Here is a 21,300-nt window from a genome sequence, read left to right as displayed (position 1 = left end):
TTATAATTAAGGGTATGTCGTGCAACCTCACAATTAAGTTTGAGCCACTGTCGTAAAATTAATATTAATTACACGACAGTGACAGTGGTTGTGACATAATTAAAATCAATATCTTGGCGTCGGGGTAAAGTCCTCGTTTACCTAACAAGAGGTCGCGGGCTCGAGTCCTGCCTGAGTAGGTTGTCCCTGCCCAGGAAATGGTTGCCCATATACGTGTAATTGTGAAATCATAAAATACCCCGATGTAATAAGGCCAATATGCGCTGTATTCGGTAGTATGTGAATAAGTACAATAAGAAAAATAAAAAATAGAAATTCTGCTTTGGTTAAGCTGTAAAAAGACATGTTTTTAATAATTTTATTCTAACCGACTGCAGAAGTTTGGATGGGCAACAGAAACACCCCGAATACCGTGCTCGCTCACAAATGTGTTCCCCTTCACCTCAGTCTGGATTTTCGGGTGGAATGTCTCGAAGTGTCACGAGTGCTTAGAAGAGTGCCGCCTCAAAGCAAAACTCGTCTGCTCAAGGCGGTCTCCAGGCAGTCAACATCTACACTTACCGATCGGTATTCCAATGAGCAAGGTTCTCCCTCGTGGTAAACTCCCAAGATAGCATCATCTATTACTTCAAGTGACCTTCCTAAACTTTTTGGCTTCAATAAGAAAAAAGCAAGTTTAAAATGGCGCGAAATACCGATGAGAATACAACGAATAACGGCCTAGAAATATATCATTCGAAAGGAATATAAAACCCGAACTCAAATTCGTTTCCATTGACTCTTCGCAAAGATGGAATGGAATTAAAAAGGTTTATATTTATGAAAAATAAAGCTAAACGCCCAACTCACTCCCTCGGTGACATAAATTCCATAGCTTTTCAAATGAATCAAAAAGGATGACTTTTTTTGTTAGGGTCATAATTGCCAGGCGAGTCAGGTAATAATAATACGTTCTAGCATTTTGTATAGCATTACGACCCAGACAGAATTTTATTTTTGAAAGGAATTAACAAAAAAAAACATAAAAATACAAGGAAGGACAATGAGGTAAAATGTTTGAAGTACCTCATTTTTTAAAGTTATTTTCCTGAGTTTTCCTGCAGAGGATACTTTTTAGCTAAAATGTAAAACTTGCGGGCAAGTTCGACAATTATTGGCCTTTTCCCTCGTACGATATCAGTGACATTGTTATCGTTGCTCGGCTTCTCTGAAGGTATAGCAGGTCTATGGCCATATTTTAGAGTAATTTAACTTTCATGATGCCTTTTTCAATAAACTTCTAACCCCATATGTCCTGGTGATGTTAACTTTATAATTGGACTATATTGTGTTTTATACTCCTGTTTTCTAGTAGGCAGTTGCATCTACTAACTTTCCGTAAAAATACGAAAGGTGCACAAGCTTCATAACTTCATCAGGACTATAACACGATTCGATTCTTAAAAGGGCACAAACTATGCAAAAAACTGGAATATTCAAATCAATTTATGGGAACAAATTTACGACGGTTGACCAGAAAGTAATGCACCATGTTTTTTCTTTCGACATGTATTAATTGAACATTATGAGGATCGCACACACGAAAGAATGACGTCTCAACTGCACACCCGGTTTTCCACATAATCTCCGTCCGTCTTTACATGGCCGTCATGCAACGTGAAGCAGGGGCGTGTAAGTCCTGTTGGTATCAATCCTTATTCTGACCGCGCAGCCATTTCTTCACTGAGTGCATCACATCCTCATCGTCCTCAAAATGTCTTCGTTGAATGGCACCCCGTTGTGGCCGAAGCATGTAGAATTCCGAGGAAGCCAGGTCAGGGCTGTACGGTGGATGGGGTAACACTGTCAAACCCTGTTTCGCCTCGCACTTGTGTGGGGCCGAGGGTTATCATGTTGAATCAAAACATCTCTTCGGTTGCTATGGCGCCGCAGTCGCTGGTTGCGATTCTTAAGGTTTTTCTTAATGTGTTTACATATGCTTCTGAGTTAATGTTACCGCCTATTAGCATCATTGGCATGGCAATGGCAACATCAGCTTACTGCAACATGTCAGGTGCGACAGCCGTGGCTGGCCTCCCTGACCGCTGCAAATCTTTGACCACCGCCGAACTGCCTCCTGACATCCTCGTCCTCTGAACCCATTGACTAGCTGTTCTCCTGTTGGCAGCAGATGCTCCATTGACTTTGCACAAACGTTTGTGAATATCCTTTAAATTTTTCTCTCCTCAGTGAGAAATTCAATCACGGCATGCTGCTTGTAACGCACATCACAAACAGATGTCCCTTTGAAACAGTCCTGCAGCTAATCTATCAGTTGGAAAAGCCAAAAAGTTGGTGTGCGCACCCATCAAACTTTAGATAATGCATACTTAAAGTTTCGCATTCGCACCATAGTTATCGGCTGAGAAAATAATTGCTGGGCATTACTTCCTTGGCAACCCTAGTCCATAAGAAGTCGTAAATAATTTTGAATCAATTTTGAAAAGCCTTCTTCAGTTTTCTCTACGACTAATATTCTATGAGAGAGGAAGCGGAGATGAGGTAAGAAAGTCAATTTGAGTCTGAGGAATCCAATTAAGCATGCTTGTCGATTAATGTAGGTTAATCGATTTCATAAATGCCGAAATTCAATGGTGGATAATTAGAAATGCATGAATCGGTGAAGTATTTTTGCAAATTAATTAAAGTTTTTCGAAGGGAAAAACATAATATTTTGATGTTATTCAAGAGAAGATTTTGTAATAAGGATGGCAGGAAGACTGTAGGGTTGTTAAAAGAGGCATTTCCACTTGGGAATAAAAATGACGATCGGTCCCTTGGAGCGGACGCATCATTTCTGTTCGACGGCTGATCCACTGCTTGCTTGAATCATATTTTTGTCATCCATAAATGCTCATGATATGTTGAATACACCATTGACAACATAAACCATTATCTCTTAATTGACAATATAATCTACGTTTTTCTCTCTTACGTAAAATTTTTACTTTTGAGAGACAGGCAAATATTGTAAAGACCTACTCTAGATTCCCTGAAAGTTAAAAGATGATTACGCACGCATATAGTCAATACGCGCTATTAGATATATTATTTGTATAGATCTGTAACTATACGTTATATTGTAAGTAATAGCAGCGGGTAGGACTTGGTGGAAATCCATTATCGTAGGAGTTGAAAGAACAAAAACTTTTCTTTTTCCACACGGTGATTTAATTTGTCCAACCTAGGTTTCATTACAGCGTAACGTTTTCAAGGTGCCATTCTTTCAACTCCGACGAGTATTTTACTTCTTCGACATTCTTTATGTAAGAAAGAACACCCAAAAGTCACACAACAGAACTAATGGTTAGGTATAACTAATGAGAACAAATTAGTAACTTTTCTCCAATAAGCTTTACAGAGGCCGATTTATATAAAAATAATCGAAAACATTTAAACAATTCACGAAAAATTCACTGGGTGGCTGCGTTGGCGGGGAAGCATCACTCCTGCGTGACCCGTCTTATTTTGTTACTCATACCTAGTGTATAACATATGCAATTGTTTTGCAATATTCAGGGTATAGGTAGTAGAGCCATGTCAACATTTTGTTGTTACTCGATTACGGAAAAATAGCCTCACTATTTTCTCAGATGTAGTTTTTATCATTTAAAATACTGATAAAGGTCTATTTTACATTCCTTCACAATATTGAGATTATAACGAAAGTTTAAATCGAGTGATTCGACAGGAAAAAAGACAAAATACGATCGGGCGAGGGGAGAGTCGTCTAAATGTATAGTGCAGACCCACTAAAGCCCACTTCATGCGGGTGGACGCGTTTTATGGCGCATAAAAATGGTGCCACGAATTGAGTATGAGAATGGGCTGCAGCCTTCCGAGACGCTTGCACGGCGGAGAAAGTGCAATGGAGATGACCAAGAAAATGCTCGAGGTTGCCTGTGAGAAAAACCTCTACTCAATATGGAAATATCCGCGTATTAACGAGTGGGAATGGATGTCGAGGCTTGTCAAATGTTACACTGACATTCGTGAGCAAGGATGATAGGAAGGTGACGAATGGTAGGAATACGCATATTAAAAAGGAGGATCCTCAAGTCTGGCTCTAAAACTGCTATTATCCACCGCGCATTTAAATGGGTTTACAAAAGTCGCCACTCGCGTCGCTGACGGACAAAGTGATCCGAGTTCAACGTGAAAATAAGGTATAATCAGGGGTGTTAACCGACATTTATATGCATGATGATGTGATCTATCAAATGCAAAACTTTTCAATGCTATTCCTCGCAATCACAAACATTATATTGCAAAATATTGGAAAGAGTGGATCGCATTGCACTCATCACTGCGTCGCGGACATTTTTGAGAACCGATTAAAGTGGGACCGAAGTGGTGACAGGAATCAGCCTTCTATGGGATGGAATTGGGCTTCCTCTATGCAGTCCCCCTGGGTAAGAATGAAGCTACGTTTGAACAAGGTAGATGGTAAAGCTGTACGCCAAGAGTCTTATTACGATCCAAAGGAACAAGGAATTAAGGCTGAAAACACATTTTCAGCCTTAAATTTTTAAGCGTTGATTCACTATATAAGCATAGTATTTAGACTTTCAGTATAAAATTTCAAATTCAATAAAGTTTCTCCACAGTTTTTTAAATTGAGCAATAAATTTATCTTGTATATTTACTATTTCAGTTCAGCGTTCCTCGTATGAAACGAGCCTCGCCATCAAACGAGCTCGCTAAAACTGTTTCCAGTAAAAGTGCATCGGAAAAAAATTAATTGGGTACCTAACTACCAGAGCAGTTGTAAGCCAAAAGATTTTATTGATGAAATTAGTACAAGTGTGGTAAACAAAAGCTGAAGTCCCATGACACCCACTTTTTCCATCATGCGTAATTGTCCTCGGCTCTTAAAATTGGAGAAATCTTCAACTTTTTTTGGATCAAAGCGGTTACCTTGCACTCGACTGACGAAGATTATGACTCTTTAACCCGCTCACTGAACATTTATAACATAATTACATCCGTGGAATCAGGAGTGAATGCACTTTCATCAAATACTAGTCAGTTACTATCTTGCAGAAACCATTCCATTCCAAATCATTTCGTGTTCTATTTAGATTGCGCATACATTAAGGAGTGAATTTATGATATGGGAATTGCGATAAATTCAAAACTAGTGAGGGAGCATGTAAAGTAAGTTTTGTTGAACAGATAGGTGGGTGAATCAGCTTTCTTTTGATCAAAGAGCTACGATGAAAAAATATCACAAGCACAGCAACCTTCCTGAAGTTACACTCTTGAAGTAATGATACATACTATTAACAGGTAAATGCGCTAATTTAGGTTACTTTCCAGTTATTATGTAGATTTACAGGTGAAGATTACGAAAAAACGTTAAAAATATGCTTTCGCTCCTTAGAAACAACGGGAAGATCACAGACAAAACAAAACCCCTCTTACAGAAACAGTAAATGCATGTTGATTAATATCACCAATAAGAATGACCGTTTGCTGAACATTGCTCCGACCATTTATACATTCACTGATGCATAGCTCATTGATTGATGCAAATTGGATGCATATCTCTATTGCCGCCCGTTACGAGTTACCCACGCTGCCAGAAAAAAAATTCCGCACCTACAGGAGATTTCTTTGCCCAAAAATAGTGATTCCTCGAAGAAGGCGAAAACACAAATTCGATAAAATTACGTAATTATTATAACTGAGAACGACTTTTAAAAACTATCAAAAGAAAAATTCTGTGATTGGAGGTGTATGGATAGCCGTCTAGTCATAGTGGTTCATAATGCTGTTAGTTATTTAGGATTCTCTCAACTTTGCTGACACAAAGGCAATTGATTTAATTACGATATCTGATCTTACCGCCCCGTGTCAGTCTAAAATATTCACTCTCAGGGTGAAACGTCCAGGGAATACGGCACATTCCAAAACGGCATTCATTGGTTTGAAGACACTATCTTTCATTAAAAATTCAAGGTACATAATATTCCATCCATTAATATTACGATAACCCTCACCAATTAGGCGAATGGTAATTCAGCGTGGTAAAAATCTGGTATGTTGTAATTTTCCCACATATTTCGATAAAAACATGGATTTCTTTCAATCATTCTCATTAAAGACCTTGGGTATTACACTGAGTTGTGTAACTAGATTACCTTTCCATTAACCATCTTTCAAAGTGAATCTCAGTCCTCCCAAATGATTGCATGCCATTTGGAAAATAAATAAGAAAAATGTGCCAATGACCGTTTTCTCGCCATTCTTTCAGGTTATTCGACTCGCTGACCACAAATCAAGCGGGCTGCACCTGCATGAAGACCACGTCAGAGAAATCCACCAAGCCTTACGTCAAGGGGAGGCGGTAAGACTTATACATCGGCTCCCCGGACTCGTCTGTGATGGCCTCCACTACAGTATCTGGTGGAGCAGTAAGCGTTTCATCTCCATCAGTTACACCGACGACCACTGGTAACTCTCCTGTGCCTTTTGTGGACGTCATGGCCATGGGAAGTTCCTCAGACCCGCAGTCGGACGACGGAGATGACCAATCGAGGAGAGACCAGCAAAACTCTCTTGATGATGACGACATGGACGATCAGCGCCCTCGGATGTCACCAACTAAGAGGCGCCTGGATGATCCAGACATGGATTTCAGCCAAACCTCTAAAAAGCGCCGTAAACAGTATAAACCGGTTAGGATTGCTGTCCCCGCATCGTCAAACGTTGGCGAGTTACCTGGAGCCCTCCCAACGGTTTACGCGGCATCAGCCGCCGGGATGATGGGCCCTGAGGATGAAGGGGAGGAAGACGGAGAGTTTGCAGGGAAGTTTGAGGAGGCGCGTGAAGGGTTACAGGCACGTCTTAGTGGAGGGTCCTTACCCATGTCCTCAGGGAACATGGAGCAGGATTTCGAGAAACCAGAGAGCTCCTTCGAGTACAAGTGCTTCGACTGCTCGGATACTTTTCCCTCGTCGGAGGCCTTGGCCGAGCATGTGGAACTGGTTCACCGACAGAAAACACAGCAGAACATCCCCGTCCAAATGGCTCCATCCAACGAGGCCGTGAACCCACCCAAGAGGGATGCGCCGCTCGACCTCGCTCAAAGCCAAACCCCAAATCCTACTTCCCAGTCAGACTTCCCCGTAGGTTCCTGGCCATCAGGTAACCCTGGTGGAACACCCACTACTTCATCCTCCGATAACCTTCCTGTATCTATAGCTTCCCCATCCCAAATACCTCCTATTCCGTTCCCCATGAATCCTTTCAGTGATGGAAAAAACCTAATCCCCAACCTCCTTGGTTTAGCACCACATTTTTTATTCCCACACATCCCTGAAAAATCACCTACTGCCATGGCATCCCAATCGCAGTCAACTGGTACGAGCGGGAATGCTGACAATAGCTCTTCCACGATCAGAATATTCAACCCAGAAGCATATTGCGAGCTGTGCAACAAAGAATTCTGCAACAAATATTTCCTGAAAACGCATAAGGCCAACAAGCATGGGATTTATTCAGATACTCACACCATAACTTCTGGCAGTAGTTTATCAGGAGCCTCATTCAGCAATTCATTCACTCAGCCAATGCCCAGCCTCATCTCATCAAGGAGTGCTGGGGCCAGTGCATCCTATATTACGCAAAAGACGCAAACTGAATTAAACAATCTTCCCAAATCAGCTGCTTCTGGACAAATGAAAATCAACTGCGAGGTGTGCCACAAAAAATTTAGTAACCGTTATGTTGTTTTGAGGCATAAAGCTAAAGTTCATGGCTTAGTTGAAGACAGTTTAATAGGGGCTGACTTAGCAGGAAAAATCGGAGTAGACTTTTGGCCAAGGTTGGAAAGAGACGAACATGGCAACACGTCAACAAGTTCTGAAACTGGATCGATCCCACTTGAAAATCAAACAAATGAAGCAGCTACTCCTGGGCAGATGGATATGACAGGAGACACTCGTCCATTTTCCAGAGAGAAGTCGAACGTTAGCCCACAGGTGACAATGAATAAATCCAGCCCTTCCATGACATTCAAATTAAGTCCTTCGAATTCTTTTTTGGAGTTCAACATGGACCAAGAGGAGCCAAAGCAACAGTTTCAGCAGGAATTTTCAGGCAATCATAGTGCTTCGGAAACCACTGGATCCTCCACTAAACCTTCCATGCCACCAAACACATGGGCTCCCTATCATGTGTCACCGTCCACATCAACAGATAAAATACCCCATTTATCTCAGAATCATCTAAGAAAAATGGGAGTTGTTAATGCTGATGCCTTTTGTGAGATTTGTTGCAAAGAATATTGTAACAAATATTTCTTGAGGACACACAAGTTAAAACGTCATGGAATAGTGACGCCTGAATTTGAAGCTAAGGCTGGAGGTAACGCACCTGGCAGAGGAGCTTGGAACCAAGTACAAACTAGTCCACTAAACTTGATCGTTGGAGAACAGAGCGGGAGTAACTGGAATGCCGTGGAAAGAAATGTTGTGATGCAGAGACCAAATACTGAGGAGTCAAAGAAAGAGGAGGTTATATCCAACGGGACCAGCGGCACCCAAACAGATGTCTCAGACGGCGAAAAGCTAGAGTGCAATGTGTGTGGTCGCCATTTTCAAAGTCACTATCTCATGCAAATGCATAAGGCTTACATGCATCCCCCGCCGTCAGGAGAGGGATATAATGAAGAGATTAGTTTTTCCGAATCAGCCTCCGCAAAACCTCACACTTCGAGTTGCAACAGTAATGGGAGTACAAATAGGGAAGACCAGTCTCCGAGCAACAATCAAGGGCCTTCAATGACCTCAGAAAACAGTTCGCCATCTGAATCCAATAACGCAAATCAAAGTGACTATGCCAGTGGAAATCTGCAAAAGATACAGACCATGATCATGCAACTCAATAAATTTAACGAGGGAAAAATTAATTGCTGCACAATCTGTAATAAAGAGGTAGAAGATAAATATATCTTGCGCTCGCACATGGTCAGCGAGCATGGTGTAGTTATAGAAGATGACAAAGACTTACGGGACGAAAATTCTTCCGAAAGCACTGGCCAGCAAAGTTACTCATCTGCTTATTGTTCAATATGCAAAAAAGACTTCTTCGCAAAATGTTTCTTGAAAAAGCACATTACTGAGTTTCATGGAAATATGCTGCCAAAATTAATAAAAGAAGAGCTGAAAGATACTCCTGAAAGAGGATCCAATTCCTCCGTAGAAAAAAGAGTGTCCGTCACACCTACAAGCAGTTATTGTGAGATTTGCAACAAGGAGTTATGTAACAAATACTTCATGAAAACTCACATGCAGAGGATGCATGGAATAGAAATTGAAAACGGTTCACAGATAGGTGGAGTTATATGTGACATATGCAACAAGGAGCTCTGTAGCAAATATTTTGTGAGAGTTCATAAGCAAAACACGCACGGTATAGTAGAAGATACAGGAATCCTACAGCAAGGGAAGGATAACAGCAGTCATTCGCAAGGTACGCCTCCTGGGGCTGGAATGGCGGCCACTCTACAAGACTCAAACGATCCATCTCTGAAGCCATCAGACGCAGGAGATCTTACTCATCGCTATTTTACCCACTTTACTGAGGTTTGCCCAATATGTAACCGGCGTTTTCGGAGCACCAAATGGCTAAAAGCACATTTAATGAACGACCATAGTGAAATGGGGATTGAGAAGTGGAAGGAAATAGAAATGCAGTATCAATTTCAGCTACAACAAACTCGACAGGCGATGGCGAAATCACAATCATCCATGAATTATATGGGGAAAGCCAACCAATCCCACGAAAACGGAGGAACTAATACACCGACACAGTCATGGAAAACAAACATCGGAACTCAGTCGGAACTGTCGATGGCCTACTCAGAGGCAGGTGGGTCGAGCGGAATCAGAAGGTATTCCAACGAAATGGACGTCTCTTCGGAGAACATTTTGCAGACATCCGGAAATTACGAATGCGACCAAAACAAATCTCTCCAAAAGCCGGAGTCTAACCCTGGTGAAGGAGAAAATGAAGGGGATAAGCAAAAGCTATCTCATTCAAATTTATTTAACTCCGGTGAATCAACTACACCTAAGAACTACCACTGTTCCTTTTGTCCGTTCAGGACGCCAGTGCTCGCGTATTTATTCGTCCACGAGAAAACACACGCCGGCCTTTCACCACCTCCGATGCCTGGGACGAAAAAGCAAATGGAGTGTCCTATATGTCACATTAATTTCGTCCATTCTGACCTGTTCCATCACCATCTAGTTAGTCATCAGTATTCCGGAATGATAGGTTCAATCACTACAGGAGTTCCAATGCAGCAAAACTTCAATCAATCACCTGAGAGCTATCGTAATTCCCCTGGGTCCCAGCAAAAGCAAAATGACAACTCTCAAGACGATGATTTTCAAACTCTAAGGGAGCCAATAGTGGAAGTAGTCATCGATGAGACAGGTGACGTTCTCGACAGTGAAGATAGCGGCACTTACAAATACAAGTGCTTGAAATGTACAAAACGATTCAAAACTCAAGAACTTCTATCGATACACGCACATAATAAGGGCGGCTGCTTACGCAAGGAGACGACTACGTCGCCGCCAAACCAAGAATCAACATCCTTACCTTACTCCCCCGGCAACAACGAGACCTCAAATTCCTGCTCCATGTTCAGTTCTCCTTCAGCCAAGTCAATGCCGGCTGATGGGGAAAAGTACAAATGTATGCAGTGTCCCTTTGCCACCCAGCAGATCTCGATCCTAAAGAAGCATATCATGAAGGAGCATCCCGAAGAGATGGTGGGGGCAGACCCCACATGCCCGGCCAAGGGAACCGAAGTCCCCAAGGAGGAGAGACGCAGTGACAGTAGGGAGTCGGGCAGGGGTGCTAAGGATTGGGTGAGCGAGGGGGAGATGAGGGCTTCGCCCAACGACCCGGCAGCCTCCGACAGCAGCGAACTGGAGGCAGCCATGGAGCTGAGGCGTCGCCTGGAGGAGGCAGCGAGGCAGTCTCAAGTCCCGGCATCGTACGCGGTGCCTCAGCGGGTGCGGCTGAGGGAGGAAGGGCTGGGAAGATCCTCCTTCATCATGCAGCCGTTCCTACTGGAAGAACCGGAAGAAGGTGGACGCTCCCCAGGGAGTGGATCGCACTTCCAGTCCCACTCTATTAACGGTAAATTTGTTCCTTCATTAGTGTTCCTGCCAGTGAGGGAGAAACTATCAAAGCCCCTCACTGTTTCTTTCTCCCTGACCCCGGCCTGAGGAGTAATACGTACTTGGAGATGTGAAGTCCTTTAGAATCGGGGACGGTCAGGAAAGGATTTTTGAACTGTTGATACAGGTGTTGATAGAGAGAAAAAACTCATGTCTTAAACGTTAAGTCCCTTGAATTATGGCAATGCCTGTGATTTTTAACCGTGTGTTATCATTGAACAGATCAGTTATAAGTTTTTTTTTAATTTTCCGCATCAGCACGAGATGTCGAGAAAAGACTGATTACACTTCGCTTGTGTTTCCTATTGCATTGTTGGCAGAATGTTGTTACAACGTAAAATTTTAAAAAAATTGGTGATGTGTATTCAAGTTCCTACTGCCTCATTGCTCTAGGATCCCAGCCGTAGTGACAAGTATCTTCACCTCGCTTGCTCAAGACTTAAAAAAGAACATTTATCTTGAATGTAGCTAAAATGGAAACAGCTGTGTTTGTGAATTCATATTCTTCTATATTATCCTCCTTAATATGATGACTTCCATATTGTCCTTATCCAACTCAGGGTCACATGAAAATTTCAAGTACAATCAAACAATGTTGGGTATCATCGCTGGCGGTGGGCATTGTTCTGATGGTTAAAAAGGCAGATTGATTTTTTTTAACCCTCGCTCCGGAGTGCGTTGGGAGGGCGATCTCTAATCGAAGGAGTAGTTGGTGCTAGAATTTGGCTCGCGGGTAGTATTGCGTTAGATGGGAAGAGGAAAAGAAAATATATACCTTCCCGAGGGAGGAAACGATAAGAGAATGGAACTCTTCTAGATCCAAAGCTGAAATCCTAACTCACTTGAACGTCGCTCTATTACCATATAAGTTTTAAAACAATGGTATTAATTTTTTTCTCCAAGAGGATACTGATGGAATGAGTTTTGTTTACGGAAATTTTCATTGAAAAAATTTAATGAATTATCATTTGATCGTTTATGATGTTAACTATTCTAATATCATAACACTAATGTCAATCAAAAAAGTTGAGCTGGGGAGGGCAGGGGGTACTGGTTGTAATGGCCATTGTTGTTCCCGGGGCCTTCCCCTGATCTTAATCCCCAGCTCATATTACATTCAGGGAAGATTAATTATTAGGCACGTGTAAACGGGAGTTAGTTGTACAGTTAGATAACTTAATTACTTCTTATATCACTGGAACTATATAAATATAAATATATATATACATATATAAATATATTTAAGTATAATAATTTCAAAAGATGATTAACACTGTGTGATGTACATCGTAGAGTAGTTTTCTCTGTCAAAACATTACGCTCTCGAGACGCAGAGCGCACCTATTCCAGGGAACACGTGGAGCAAACTGTGTGCATCATTAATATTACTCATTATTGATCCGAGAAATAATATAACCAGCAGTTGAAAGTATGGCAAGAGGTTAAAAAAACATCTTTACAAAAGAGAAGTAGAAATTTTATGTTCACACATCAATGCTTGTGACGTGCTATTGTTGTTGTTTCAAAGTCCAAATGCGGAGTAAATGAAGGGAAAGTTGACATAGTTTTCTACATTTACGTGGTCCGAGCCATCTACAATTGAAAATCAAAACATAAACGTTCCTGAAATATTAATAAGTACAAATAGCTATTTTTGTGTTCTTGTGCCTTGGAGGAAAGTTATTAACTAATCTTTGTTACGACTGTAATAAATTCAACTTCTTGCGGTTCGGGTTTCTCCTCCTCAGCTGTGTAATATTACTATAAACCATTTTAAAGGTTAAAGATGGCAGAATGGCAGAAAATAAAGGGTCGTTCTGCTTTCATATTTTGCTCTGTAACGTAGCTTTTCATGTACGGTGGTTAGTCTCGATCAGGATCGCGAATATCTTAAGACTTCAAAACAATTTCAAAAATGCCTGCGTGGCCGTTTTCATTTCCCTGCATGCTGTTTTTTTCCAATTCCAAGCCGAGGACTGAATCCACAGTCCAATTTCAGCGCAAGGGCGGTTTTATTTCATTGCCGGAGTGGTTGTCCCGTTATTATTGCAATTACGCTGAGAGCGAAATGGTCTTCAAAACCGGAAATAACGAGGAATCCCCGAGTGTACCGAACATTTATGCTGTCGCACTCCGCTCCATAATTCCTCGGGAGCATACAAACACATTTTGATTCATGGCCGGTGGGTTTTGGAGCAGGCCACAGCAGACCGGTCGGTGGCACCGCAGCTAGCCTCCTTGCGAGGCGGCTGGGGGCGGGGGATGGTCGGGGGCGGCACACACCCTTCGCCCTCGAAAAACCCTTTGCAGTCACCCGGCCGTTTCCCTTGTTTTGAGCCACCTTCTCCCTTCTGGGGGCCCCTCCCAAGGAGGCCTTCTCGGCCGCCCCCTCCCGCAAGTAGCTTCCGTCCTGCCAGCCCTCCTCCCTCATAACTCGACTGCCGCCTCCCCTCAATCGATAAGAACATCCCCCGACTGCCCCCCTGCCCCCGCCAAGCCCCCAGCCGGAGTCTCTCGCACACAGGCGCAACTACACTCCCCCACGCCCGTCTACACATGAACACAGAAGGGCCCCCGCACACACGAGTTTGCTCCGGGGGCGGAGATGGTGGGGGTTTTTTCGGGGGGCGGATGCGGCGGGGGCAGGATCGGTGGGGGTGGAGGTTATTACGTGAGGTGGGGATATTGCGCCGGGATGGAGGCGGGGGGCGGCGGGGGTTTTTGAACATTTTTTTCTCCCTCTTCCTCCCCTGCCATACACCCTCCTCCTTCGCCCAAGACGGAGAATGACAGAGGGAGAAACTTACGTGGAAGCCGCCATTTTACAGCGGCAAAGATTTCTTCCGAGGAAGAGGAGAGTGTTCTGGGCTGGACCTCTCCTCACCGCCGCCCCCTTCGCTTCTTCCCCATCGGAAGACGTGGGTGAAAGTTCCCCCTCGTAGATAGAGAACTTGACTTCTCCGTTCGACATTTCCAAACCAAAAAATACACGTTCCTAAGGAGAGTATTTTCTCCCCTTCGCAGTATGAAGAGGTGGCTACCAATGCGTTTACTTCCATCATCTACCCCTCACTCATTGGTTGACCAGTAAGAAACTCGTGCAGATTACCAATTTTGTTTTGTTATTGTATTGTTCTTGACGAGGTCATACCATTGTCCTATTCATTCCAAATCCTGAAGTAATCCATTCTAAAGTTAATGGTTAGTACTTTTTAAGATCTCAAATCATTCCAGAACTAGATCTCATTTGAATTTGTGATGTCTTCCTGCATTAAAAGATATCCTGATTATGTATTATTAGAAACATTATTTTTTCATTTTATAGTTTTTTTTTACATTTATTGCTATTTTTATTGTATGATGCTAAGAAGCTATGCTTTGAGTTATGCACTCTACAGTACGGTACATGATTTTTACAACAAATTCTGGTTTTATCAAGTTAAATCATTATGTTAAGAGATGTATTTTGCTAGTCCTGTTATTATATCTCTTACATTATATCTTTTCATTTAAGAATGTACAAAAATTTTATGTTCAATGTTTTCCTAAGTTGGTATTATAATTTGAATTCTGTTTTTATGTTTTCTTTGTCTATTTTTTATACATTGCTAATGGATCTATAGTGTGTGCTGAATTGTAAAACGAAAACTCTCACCTAAGCATGATTAACTTATAAAAATTCCAATATTCAATCATACTATTACATCATTTGACTACTTTGGTTACTGAAGTTTCTTATCTGTCAAACTAGAGTCCTCTAATTCTAGAGTCAAATTTTGAGAGTTTTACGATATGTTATCTCAAATGTTACCATACTACTACCATATATAAACAAAAGAGAGTCAATTATATTAATTGAATATTGCACCCGAGAAATGCCATTTTATTGTTTAAAAGTATTACAGCAAGTTACTTAATGCATTTATTTTATTACTACTAATTGTAATTGTTGTTTTATTTTAATATCATTTCATATTTGTCAATTGTGCATCTCTTATTATTGTCATATTGTTGACAAATACTTCCCTAGTCACATCTAGTTATTTTTCGAATCATGTTCCATTTATGCTATGTATCTTTTGTTTATTATTAAATGGATTCCTTTGATTTTGGTTTTTTGTTTTTTTTCATCCTTCTTTCAAACACTCCAAAACCTGTATAAAGTTTAATAGGTAGCGGGAAATTATTCTTCATAGTACTAACTCCATCTTCCAGGGAATAGTCTGCAAGTAATTGCTAGCGACCTTTTGGCTATCACAAGATAATTAATAACAAATTCAGCCTACCTTCATAACAATGGTTAACAAGTTCTAACTCTTTTAACACTCTTCTGGGCAAGTATACTACACTTCTGAGGGCGCTCTCCGTGTCTCTCCACCACTCGACGCTGATTATCACGATAGTCTGTTTCTTGACCCATGAGGAAATATACCGGTGGGAGAATTTTATTGCTTCTTGGCTATATTATTTACGTTCTTGTCTCTTCCTCCGTGTAAAAAGTTGGATACAAGAAAAATGTTAGTTCGAGGTTATACTGAAGGGGATATACTTAAAGCTTGAATATTTCCTTGCCAGTATTCCACAAAAAGGGGACTAGCCACAAAATATATCATAGGAGTCCCAGAGAAACTAGATTGGGTGCAAGCAATGAGACTTGTGCGATTTAAAATGGCACGGGCATACAGTACATGGCATAAATTTCCTGTTGACGAGGATATTAAATGCGGAGAGAAAGGCACGGCAGAACATCAACTACACCATCAGTGGTATCTAACAAAATACTGGATATTAAATGCCATTTCCTTCGAAAATTTCTTCCTTCCAGCCGCACAACCGATAACTGACGTACAACCGATATAAATTACTTCAAATAGTGGAATAACACATCGAACCTCAAATCAAATTAATTTTAACTATACCTTCACACTCCGATGATTATGGTTTGTATTGCCCCGTTATGGCATTACGCGGCAAAAATAATCCATGAATTATATAATTTATGATAATTTGCAGCAAAGTGTGAGGGCTCACAAATACTTTCATTACACAGTTATCTATAGACTCAGCCAGTAACGAGCATCTTCAAGGGCAATTGGAAAGAAAAAAAGCACCTGAAGTGACTGCATATCTAGATACTCATTATGAATAATGGATAATCACACGGGCAAGAGAACTTCTTTCAGTTAATCATGATAACCTATAGGCAATCAAAAACCTTTCAATGTTCCCTCTTCAGTAGCGTCCACTCGCAGAATCCTCGAAGCTGGGAGACACAACCTCCATCCGAACTAAAAATAGCCTATTACCGCGGAAAATGCGTGCCTAAACTTCGCATGGCGCAAATTCGACCGGGCTCAACCCTCCACCCTGAAGGAATTCCGCAAAATTGCGAAATTTCCATATGCATGCGTCTTCGCAGCCAGTCGTTCGCGGCGCGATGCCCGCCTCAGCCGAACGGAGAGATGAGATGGCCGGTGGCGACCTCCCGCTGCGAATGCATAATTTATGGAGTCGGGGAGTTTACTGGATTCGCTTTAAAGGGGCCGGGGGGACGAGGCGAGTGGAGCAAATGACGGCTATCTCGCCTCGATAATACGGGGACACACTGGCGGGGGTGGAGGCGTGACCGTTATTTATTTAAATGCGCGCAGTCAAATGGGACGGGGAGAGTCGAATGGGAATACAGGAGTCGAACGGGACGAGGACTCGAGTGCAAGGAGAAGTCGGGACGAGACCCACAACGCACTCCCCGTCCGCCGCATTATCAATTCATGCCCGCTCCTAATTTACTCCCTCCCGTTGCTTCCATTTGGACCGTTGAAGATGAGGTTTGCATGTCCCCATAATCTGCACCCGTTAGGTGACCGCGATGGAAAGAATTTGGTTCCGAGACTGCAACTCCTCCCTCACGACACCTTCACTCACGAATAGATACAGTGCATTTCCGGCTCCTGGGAGAAGCCCATCGAAATGACTCAACTCTATGTCATGCCCAACTTAACACCACTAATGTGGTGTGCGGTAAAATACTTGTCCTTGGGTACTTATACTGCCGTAAATGACTTAAATGAACATTATAACTGCCAAAATTACAATTTCTCCTTATGCATGAGACTTGTTTACTTCACTTACCACTCAAAGCTAGCTTAAGAGAAGGAATGACATAGAAGAAGGTTGGGAGAAATTGGAAACGCCTGCTGGAGGTGGAAGGTTCGGTAATGAATAGCTCTTGTGGAGCGCCCTCCCCAGAAAATTACCAGCGTTTATATTCGTCCCGTGACCATTCATGGATCTCGTGGATTCAAACCTTATGTGGTAAAACTGATTGTTCTTTCAATTGTTGGGCAACTATAATAGCATCATAATGCATCATAAAACACCTCCTGCATCGCCAATATTTCTGCCGATTGATAATTTACAAAAATATATTTTCCCTGATGGCTCACTTATTCACGACAAAGCGGTAACAAAAGAGACTCGACAAAATATACGTGTTCATAACTTAAGAAAGAGCCATCGGAAATGCATATACAAATTTTTCGACAAATTTCTCTGGTACAACCCGCGCGCTAAAACCTAGTTCAAAAACTTTTTAAGAAGAAAATCAGACTCACTTCCATTGAATCAAAAAGTTATGATTACTCTCATAATCCAATAGACTTCAATCCATTCTTATAATCCAATGCGTCAGCGTTATCCTCTGAAAAGGCCATTGAAATACACAGTACTATTAAAGCACATTGAAAAAAGCTACAATCCGACTCAGAAAAAGGGAAAACTTGCTTTTCCAGAACTTGTGCGATGTTGTACCAATGTATAGCTATAAAGTGAGCTTCCAATCCTAGTACTGAAAATTACTTCCTATCGCTATAAAAACTATATTCCGAAAAATTTAATTCCAATGATAAACTTTCGGGCCTAATCAGTTTTTTCGAAAAATTTTTTAAATCAATTTCTGTTTGCTGGTTCCCTTTCGCCTGTCCAGACCCCAGTGTGCCCTTGTGACGGGCTTCCCACGCCAGAAATGCCTAAAAAGGTCTTTATCGAATCAGGCGTTCTACGCCTTCGACTCCCTGTGAAGTCAGAGATTTTTTTACGAACTACATTTGAGTTCAATTTGTCAACGCATGATAAAAATCGTGACCAAAAACGAATTCTACGAGTTTCATGTCTTCGATGCATGATTTCGGTTTACTGGCCCTCAGATATCAGCCAAATATAAAATTCAACTTACATACGCAAAACAAACCACAACTCCTTCTCAATAAGTACGAATCCTACGAATCTGGGGTCGTAAATGCAAGAAAATATTTCATTTGAGCACCTTCCACTTAACGTACCCGCGTCTGTGGACTCTATACTGCAAACCTAGTATTTCAAACTAATGAGTTGATTGAGTGAGCTTGTAAGCCAGCGATGTTCACTCGCTTGATTTGGAGGCATGAATGAGCTGTGAAAATATGACCCATGTGACGGAGGTTGTTAAAATAGGAGACGGAAAAGTAAATTATATTACCTCAGTGGCATAGCTTGGAGGTTTTTGAGATTGTTAATAAAAAATGACGAATAAGATATATGCCTCCTTTGCTCTTACCTTTCATAAAACGTTTATCAAGTTTAGAAATGGTTCAGACACCTCCTACAACTACCTATAACTAGGTTCTAAAGAGCTAAATCAAGGTCCTTACCGGCGAAATTTCCCGTGCATTTGTTTTGACGGCGGCATTGAATATAGCATTACATTCCCGGTAGCGAAGCTCTTTTCACGTGGCCCTTGATCCATGAGAGAATGAAAATGCCCTCACGTGACTTCTTCGATCTTCATCTTTCCACCACACTTCTGAAATGGTACGGCGAACCCGATTAAAAATTAATTAACTAGTTTAGCCGCTCAATAACAGCCAATTTCATTCTCAGACATCATAACTATATTTCATGAATTTATTACTACAATGAATAACGTTTATTGACCAGAATAACACACATTTTAATTGAGGAAACATCTATACGACAAAAAAGTTGATTAAACAATTGAGCAACACTGGGATTGGATATAAATCAGCGGCTAAAATTAATACAATAATTTAAGCATATAAATTTACAGTATCACTTTATAAGTTTTTGAATTCATTCATATTGATAGATGTTCCGTAAGGTGACAACCGATGTCGTTGCTTTCATGAATCCTTTGGAGAAGTAGGGCAGATACTAAAATGAATAAAACACACCGTTGAAAAATCAATACTTTCAATAATTAATGCTTTCTGGTTTTAATCCGTTCTGAAACAGGAAGTATTTATTGTTTAGAGATACACATGTGATGGCAAAAATTCTAAAATCAAAGTAGCACGCGGAATGAAATCGATATCGGAACGGAGCCAGTGAAGACCAATTTGAAATGCGGTGAGACCCCGATAAAATAAATTTCCAGACTTCATACAAGTGCTGCGGAATGCAAGAATTACGTCCAGGTCGTTGTTTGAGCACTGGAGTGGGCCTTCCTCTCTGGGGAGAGGGCCATATTTGTTTGCTTTCCAAATTGCAAATCGGAGGACGCGATGGTTGAGGTTTAGGGCGGTAAAATATATTCGCAGCCACCGAGTCTCCGTGCAGCCATGGCGAAACTTTCGTTCGCTTTCAAATGCCGTGTGTGCATGATATTTTTGATGGAAGACTTGAAGGATAGGAGGGGTTGGAAGATTTCCTAAGGGTTTCTTGGCCTCGGAACCATCTCACGGAGGCTGCGGTGCGAAAATCCATAAAAATGGAACGAAAAAAATAAGGGCCGAAGAGACGGTTTTGCGTGGGAAGTAGAGTTTGGATATGTATTTGCACGCCAACCCCACCCCCTCTCAATTTCTTTCCCCCCACGCCTTTGGCCCGGCTTCGAGACCGAAAGCATTACTCTTTTTTATGTGCGCAGCGGTCGCTTATTGCCAGTAAAAATAAAAATAAAATGAAGTTTGGGGGGGGAAGCATGCTTAAAATGTACGGTTCGAGGGTTGAATGCCTAAAGTTGGGACCTCTTAAAAATGGCAAGCAACCAGTACCCCATGCACAAGAGTTCAATGGTAAAGCGAATAACTTGCCCGCGTTTGGATCTTTTGATGTTTTTGAGAAGTTACCACGAGAATACCAAGCGAGGCGCTCCAAAATTTACTTCACCGTGCCGCATTTATTTACAGCCCATTCTTGCGATATATGGGCAGTTCCCATCATGTCCAGCGGAATTATGAACGATTGCATGGTTCTCGTCCTGAAACCCCATCCATAGACTTTACCCCGCGCCCCTTCCCAAGGCACGACTACCACCGGCCCCCTTTACGTATTTTGAAGGAAGAGAAATTCCATTAACGACTGCCGGAGTAAGAATACGGTTAGGGCATAAATCAGGGAGGATATTCTGCGGGAGAAAAAATGTAAAGGGGTGCCTACAATTTACTACTCTCAACGGCAAAAACATCGGAAGCCATGAAACTTGGTTAGTTTCTCATTTATTTATTTCTCTCTCTCCCGTATGCCTTGACAAAACAGGATCAAAATGACGGAATAATTCACGGGTCATAAAATACGTATCTGATGCGCATTGCCGCAAGATTCGAGGCTAATTGCGCATGCCATCCGTGAATATTTAGGGTTACGATTACATGGTGAGGGTTTATTTTTCCCAATGATCTCAAATTTTACTCTTTTATGACACTGAAATTTTTATATGTAGCATCTATGCATCTGCAAAAAGATTTTTTTTAAATCTGCCACGACTCAAAACTGCGTATAAATTAAAAACAGGATCATAGCAAGAAATAGGAATCACGAAATAGAGCCGAAACGTGAGCATATTGTATCCATGAAGTAGGTTTGATATAATTTCTCAATAATTTTCAACAGATTTTACCCCAACTTTAATAGTAGTATCATGAAACAGTGTTGAACACCAGAGCTTCAAAGTTTTTATAATGGTATACCTATTGTGACTACTGAAAAAAAAACGATTAAAAAAAACGAGGAAAAAATCATCAGGATAGGTATACAGGCTTCTATAACATTCGTTTGCAACGCA

The 21,300-nt window shown here is 41.6% G+C and overlaps 1 protein-coding gene across 1 annotated transcript; it reads left to right on the top strand.

The window, feature by feature from the left end:
- Window positions 1–6,425: 6,425 nt before the first annotated feature.
- LOC124171217 lies at window positions 6,426–12,284 on the top strand. Its single transcript, XM_046550359.1, has 2 exons — window positions 6,426–10,850; window positions 10,992–12,284. Exons 1-2 carry the CDS (start codon window positions 6,426–6,428, stop codon window positions 11,286–11,288), a joined length of 4,722 nt encoding a protein of 1,573 aa, XP_046406315.1. The 3' UTR covers window positions 11,289–12,284.
- Window positions 12,285–21,300: the final 9,016 nt, after the last annotated feature.

The sequence above is a fragment of the Ischnura elegans genome, chromosome X, assembly GCF_921293095.1.
Source record: "Ischnura elegans chromosome X, ioIscEleg1.1, whole genome shotgun sequence".
In the NCBI taxonomy this organism is placed as follows: domain Eukaryota; kingdom Metazoa; phylum Arthropoda; class Insecta; order Odonata; family Coenagrionidae; genus Ischnura; species Ischnura elegans.
The sequence above is the reverse complement of the archived record's forward strand: the minus strand, read 5'-3'. Positions and strand labels throughout refer to the sequence as shown.